Source organism: Trichechus manatus, unplaced genomic scaffold (assembly GCF_000243295.1).
Source record: "Trichechus manatus latirostris isolate Lorelei unplaced genomic scaffold, TriManLat1.0 scaffold00261, whole genome shotgun sequence".
Classification (NCBI taxonomy): domain Eukaryota; kingdom Metazoa; phylum Chordata; class Mammalia; order Sirenia; family Trichechidae; genus Trichechus; species Trichechus manatus.
Genome location: NW_004444197.1, coordinates 138,012 through 144,228, shown reverse-complemented (window position 1 = coordinate 144,228; position 6,217 = coordinate 138,012). Strand labels below are relative to the sequence as shown.

At 43.9% G+C, this 6,217-nt stretch overlaps 1 protein-coding gene across 3 annotated transcripts in view; it reads left to right on the top strand.

The window, feature by feature from the left end:
- VPS52 (VPS52 subunit of GARP complex) overlaps nt 1-4,799 on the top strand; it is an 18,186-nt gene extending 13,387 nt beyond the window's left edge. Inside the window, exons 18-20 of one of the 3 annotated variants that reach the window (XM_004389801.3) lie at nt 3,434-3,545; nt 3,765-3,883; nt 4,094-4,799. In XM_004389801.3, coding sequence (XP_004389858.1) covers nt 3,434-3,545; nt 3,765-3,883; nt 4,094-4,240 — 378 coding nt within the window. In that variant the 3' untranslated portion in view covers nt 4,241-4,799. The remainder of the gene's footprint in view (nt 1-3,433; nt 3,546-3,764; nt 3,884-4,093) is intronic. The other 2 variants (XM_004389802.3, XM_023724797.1) reach the window with 2 other exon arrangements.
- The last annotated feature ends 1,418 nt before the right edge of the window (nt 4,800-6,217 follow it).

The following is a 6,217-nucleotide window of genomic DNA, read 5'->3' as shown; positions in this document are numbered from 1 at the left end:
ACTTAATCATTAATCCACTCCCAAACAACACATAGACTTTTAAAATACTTTAACTCTAGTCATCCCCCTCCTGCCTTCCATGCTAATTATTGAACAATATTTTACTTCTGTCCTATTTTTAATTGTTGTTATTTTATAGTGATAGTGCTTATTTGGATCTTTGTGCATGTTTATCATTTTATTTGTTTACCATTCCTTCTTAAAACTCAGATTCTATCTTTTGGAGATTTTCTTCTTCCTGAAATAAATCTTTTAGAAGTTCCTGTGGTGAAAGTCTGTTGATAGGAAAGTCTGCTTTTGTTTTTATATATGTGTCTTTTTCTCATCTTTGTCAAGGAACAATAGTTTTGCTGGTTTACCATCAAATTCTAGGTTAACAGTTACTTTCTCTCAACATTTAGATGCTTTTCCACTTTCATCTGGCTTAAAGTGTTGTTCTACTTACTTGGAAGGGAGTCTGTGTTCTCTGGCTGCTTTTAGAGATCTTCTCTTTTTTGGTGCTCTACAGTTTTACCATAATGTGTCTAGATGTGAATTTATCTTTATCTTGCTTGGTATCTGTTGTGTTTCTTGGATCTTTGGATTTATGTTTTTCCTTAGTTCTGGAAAATTCATAACCAGTATCTCTTTAAATATTGCGTCTCCTCCATTTTTTTCTTATTTTCTTCTTCTGGAATCTGATTAGTTACACATTAGACTTTCCCATTCTATTCTGTCTTTTTAGTGAAATAAGCATGTGATTAGATGATAAAGGAAACAGTTGTACTCATCTGGACAGTTAGGTGACCAGAGAGAATGTCAGCTCTGCTTTCAGAAGTGCAATATTCCAGACCCCCTAATCCCACGAAGATGCCCTTAACCAGTGGGTTACCTGAAGTGCCATGGGATTCGCCAGGTGTGGGGAGCCAGCTTTCATCAATGTTGCCTGTCCGTTTTGATTGGCTGCTGCTTGATATTGTGTGGGAAAGATTGCTAGCCAAAGCCTAGTTCACTGTTTCCCTCTGGTCACTCCTGCTATAAAAGTTTTCATACATATTTTTGCCAGATAGAAAGCTTAAAGAAAGTTTATCCAAGTCTACACCAGCACTGTCCGATAGAAATATTAGGTGATTTTAAATTTTCTAGTAGCTACATTAAAAAGTAAAAAAGAAACAAGTGAAACTAATTTAATAATATATTTTTAACCCATTAAAGGAGTGCCAGAGCCCTGGTGGTGCAGTGGTTAAGAGCTTGGCTGCTTACCACAAGATTGGCAGTTTTAATCTATCAGCCACTCCTTGGAAACCCTATGGGGCAGTTCTGCTCTGTCCTGTAGGGTCACTATGAGTCAGAATTGACTTGATGGCAATGGGTTTTTTTTCGGTGGGGTTGCAGGTTTTAAAGGAGCACCCTGGTCCAACAAACGGTTAAGTGCTTGGCTGCTAACTAAAAGGTTGGTGGTTCAAACCCGCCTACATTTCCTTGGGAGAAAGACCTGGTGATCTGCTTCCATGAAGATTACAGCCTAGAAATCCCTATGAAGCAGTTCTACTATGTCTCATGGGGTCACTACGAGTCAAAATTGACTCAACAGCACCTAACAACAATATATCTAAAATATTATCATTTTAGCACTTAAAAAAAATTTAACTTTTTATTGTGCAAAAATTTAAATGTACACTTTAATAGAGAGAATAACTTAATGAACCCCTTGGTACTCATCACAAAACTGCAACCAATAGCAATTCACAGACAGTTTGATTTCATCTGTACCAACATTATTTCCCTCCTACTCCAATTATTTTGAATTAAATCCTACACATCATTATCAGTTCATCTGTATCAGGATTTGGTTTAAAAGCATAGCCACAATACTATTGTCACACCTGTAAAAATTAATAATTCTTTAATATCAAATAGCTAGTATTCACATTTCTCCAGTTAATCTCATAAATTATTTTTACAGCTCAAAGCAGGATCCATATAAAGTTCATACATATGTCTCTTTTTAATCTATAGGTTCTCCTTCCATCTTTGCCTCCCTCCCTGCCCACCCCCGCAATTTATTTGTGAAAGAAACTGAGTCATTTGTCCTGAAGAATGATGTACAATCTGGATCTTGCTGATTGCATTCTATAGTGTGGGTAAACTGTTCCTCTGTCTTGCATATTTCCCACAAACAACTACTTGTGTAGTTGAATGGAAAGGCTTGATCAGATTCCAATTTTATACATATATATTTTTTTAAATAACATTTGAGAGGTAGTGCTGTGTACTTCCATCAGGAGGCACATGATGTCTTCTTGGCTTTCTTTTTGCGGTGTCATTAGCCATCAATGATTACTACTTAGATCCATCAGTTAAGATTTCTATGTCTCTTAATGTCTCAAGTTTTCCAGTCTCTTTATCTGTGCTGCATTCCGAGTTATTCCTTCAATTATAAATTCCAGTTCACTCTGTCATTCTTCAGGTATTTCTTATCTGCTGTTTAACCTGCTGACTTTTGGAAAAATTTCAACAATTATGTTTTTTCATTTCTAAAAAATTCTACTTTTCAAGTCTTGCATTCCAAATTTAAAAAAACCCATTGCCGTCTAGTCGATTCCTACTCATAGCGACCCTATAGGACAGAGTAGAACTGCCCCATAGAGTTTCCAAGGAGCGTCTGGTGGATTCGAACTGCCGACATTAGCAGCTGTAGCACTTAACCACTACGCCACCAGGGTTTCTGTCCATTCCTAATAGTTCTTGTTAATTGGTCATCTTTGTGTTTGCATCCTTATCTTTTTAAAACATTTCCTACAGAATATACAACTACGTATCTGACAATTTTAATATTGGCAGTCCTGGGAGGTCTAAATCCATTGATTATTGTTTCTGCTGATTCTTGTGGTAGTTTGCATTTTTATGTGTCTGGTGATCTTTGAGTTCATTGCTTGATCATGGGGAGTCCTATAGGTCTAAACTGGTTTTGAGAATATTGTCCTCCAGAGGAAAGGAAGCCTCCTACTTCTACAATAGCCAAAAGATGCCACCCACCTGGGTCTACATGGATGCCTCTTGAGGGTTTCACAAGAGACCCAAGGCTCAGCTTCCCCACTCCAGACTGTCATCAGGCAGTTTCCAGATAGCAGAGTTGTCATAGCCATTTGTCTTTTGGCAGCCCTGCCTTTCTCCCAGCTGCCTAGCCCTCTGGCTCCAGCCTTGACTCCCATTTCCTTGTTTCTCTGACCCTAGCTTCAGTTTAGTGTCTTACTTGGTATCTTTTTTATTTTTTTTTTAGGAGGGGTATCCTTGGAGATTTCCCCTACCTTTTGTGAGACCAGTGATGTCTTAAAATGTGTGTCCTTTCCAGAGTTTAGCTGTTCTGCTATGGGAAATGTACTTCTAAGCATCTTGTCAGCCATGATGCCAGAATTGGGACATCTGATCCTGTGTTTATGTGTTTCCCCAGGAGTTCATTGAAGAGTTGCTGTCTCCCCCTTTTGGGGGTCTGATGGCATTTGTGAAGGAAGCTGAGGCTTTGATTGAGCGTGGACAGGCTGAACGACTTCGAGGAGAAGAAGGTATGAGGATGGTGTGGTAGTGGTTGGGGCAGCTGTAAAGTGAGTTTAAGACAAAAGTGGTAGGATGCAGATTACATGGGGAGAGCAAGTAAGAATGGGTTGGGCAGAAAAGGGGTTAGGTGGTAAGGATGGCTGTGTGTTAGGGAGGACTTAACTAGGGTCAGAGATCACACAGCCTAGTCGCTCTCTAATGCTCTCTCTCTTTCCTCCTGTTATTAGCACGGGTAACTCAGCTGATCCGTGGCTTTGGTAGTTCGTGGAAGACATCAGTGGAGTCTCTGAGTCAGGACGTAATGAGGAGTTTTACCAATTTCAGAAATGGAACCAGTATCATTCAGGTGACCTGCAACTCCCAATCCCCACTCCTACCTCCTCAACATTGATTTTTTTTCCCTTTCTTTCCCTTGGGTTCAGCATCACCCAAGCGACCCTTGATCTTCATCTACCAGTTCTGGCCAAAGTTCTGGATGAGCCCTAACCTCTGATTCCTGACAGTCATCATTAACACTACACTACAGTCTGATCCCTCCATGATTTTCTCTGACCAGGGAGCGCTGACCCAGCTGATCCAGCTCTATCATCGATTCCACCGGGTACTGTCCCAGCCGCAGCTCCGAGCCCTCCCTGCCCGGGCTGAGCTCATCAATATTCACCACCTTATGGTGGAGCTCAAGAAGCACAAGCCTAACTTCTGATGTGCCGAACCCTGGGATCTGCCAACCCTCTCCATGGACTTCTGCACCCCATCCCATATCCTTCTTTACCTGGGTCTCCCTTCCAGTTCTCCTCTTGCCTCCCAGGCCCTTGACATGCCTCATTCTGCCTTCATTCCCATCAGGATAAGCCAGATTCCCTTGGCTTTCTGAATCTCCCCATGTCTTCAGGTTTCCCAGGACCACTTCCCCCTGGGCTTCCAAAATTACCTTTATCATTTTCTCAATTTTGTCCATACACATGCACGGATTCCCCCCCCCGCCCCTGCCACAACGGTTTCTTCCCCCCAGTATATCTTTTACTGCCTCAGTCTCTGGTTCACTCAACTCTTGTCACTATGTCCTGAGGTACCCCAGCTCCTGGAATTGGTGGCAAGGGGAGACTGCCTCCAGGTTGTTATTTTTTCCACTCAAAATGATTTCTTTGGCTTTTTGACCTCAGATCTCAGCAACTTGAACACTAATCCACCCCCTCCTGGCCTGAGAGTTACTCTAAGGTCACCCTGTAGTAAACAATAAATATTTAATATAACATGAAAAACATCATGCTTGGTAAAATAGAGGGTCAGTGAAAAAGAGGAAGACCCTCAGCGAGATGGATCAACACAGTGGCTACAACAACGGACTCAAACAGCAGTGATTGTGAGGATGGCACAGGACTGTGCAACATTTTGTTCTGTTATACAAAGGGGTCACTGTGAGTTGGACCTGACTCCAAGGCACCTAACAACAACATAACTTTGCACTGTTCCCTCATTTCCTTTCTTCTTCCTTAGGGACCTTCAGCTGGTCCCATCTCTGCTCCAAGGTCACCTTTCTTTGCCTCCTGAGTTTGCTTGTACCTGTTTTAGTGGGTGTCCATAACTAATGGGCAGGGACAGTAATCTCTAACCTTTAGCTACTTCAAGCCAAAGAGGTGCTGTGTGGATTTTTAGGGAGGGGACAGCTTCACAAATAACCAACCTGGTGGAGGAAGGTCACCCTCTGGTTAAAACGGCAGATGCAGCAAGGGCCGGGGACCGTACAGTCGCAGGCATACCCAGCCCCTCAAGCTGATTCAGAGATTGCTTCCTCTCTTCAGCTCCTTGGCTTCCCTGGTTGTGGCTGTCATAGCCCCTTGCTGGAAGGCTGCAGCACCCACACCGTTCCGGGAAAGGGGGGGCCAGGTTAGCAACTTACCCATATCCACTTCAGTGTTTGATTTGGAGCCGGCTTGAAGTCACCGCCTACACATCTCGTTTGAACCCAGACTCTAGACTGGAGAGACATGGGAGCGCCTTTAAGTCCTAAGGGGGAAGGCGCGGGTTGTCAGGAGAAAATGGTAATTTGGGGATGTTTCCTGTCTCCTCCGTCCTCAAGGCCTAATCATTCCCTTCCCCAACCCCGAAGTGGATAGTGGAGGGTAAGCAGTTTCTACTCGCTGCTTAGGCTCTCTGGATACGGGCCTAGCCCGCGGAATCAGGAAGGGAAGGGCCTTTCAGGGGCACAGTGTGGTCAGAGCGCTAGGTCTGACTGTGGGGCGCAAGGGCGTTGCGTTTCAAGGCCGAGCAAACTTGATCTCGAACGACGCGCTCCCGATTGGCTGCTGCGGTGAGGGGCCACCTTAAGGCCGACAAGAGCCGGCTTCTCCCGCTCCCGCCCTTTTTGCGGTTCCGCCCCACGGCCAGAACAGCGCTCTGATTGACTACGGAAAGCGGCCTCGCTTCTTTTAGCGCAATCTTCGCTGCTAAAAGCGTGGGAGGGATATATATGTATATGTGTGTGTGTGTGTGTATATATATATATGTATGTGCTGGGGCGTGAGGGCTGCTCCTGATTGGTTCAAGTGCCCCAGGGGCGGAGCCAGAACTGTGTCCTTAAGCGACCCCGCCCCACCAATTCCTTTCGTCTCATCCCTGCGAAGGTTCTGTGTCCTTCCAGGTTGATGTCGGCTGACTCTCTCAACCCTGGACAGTTACT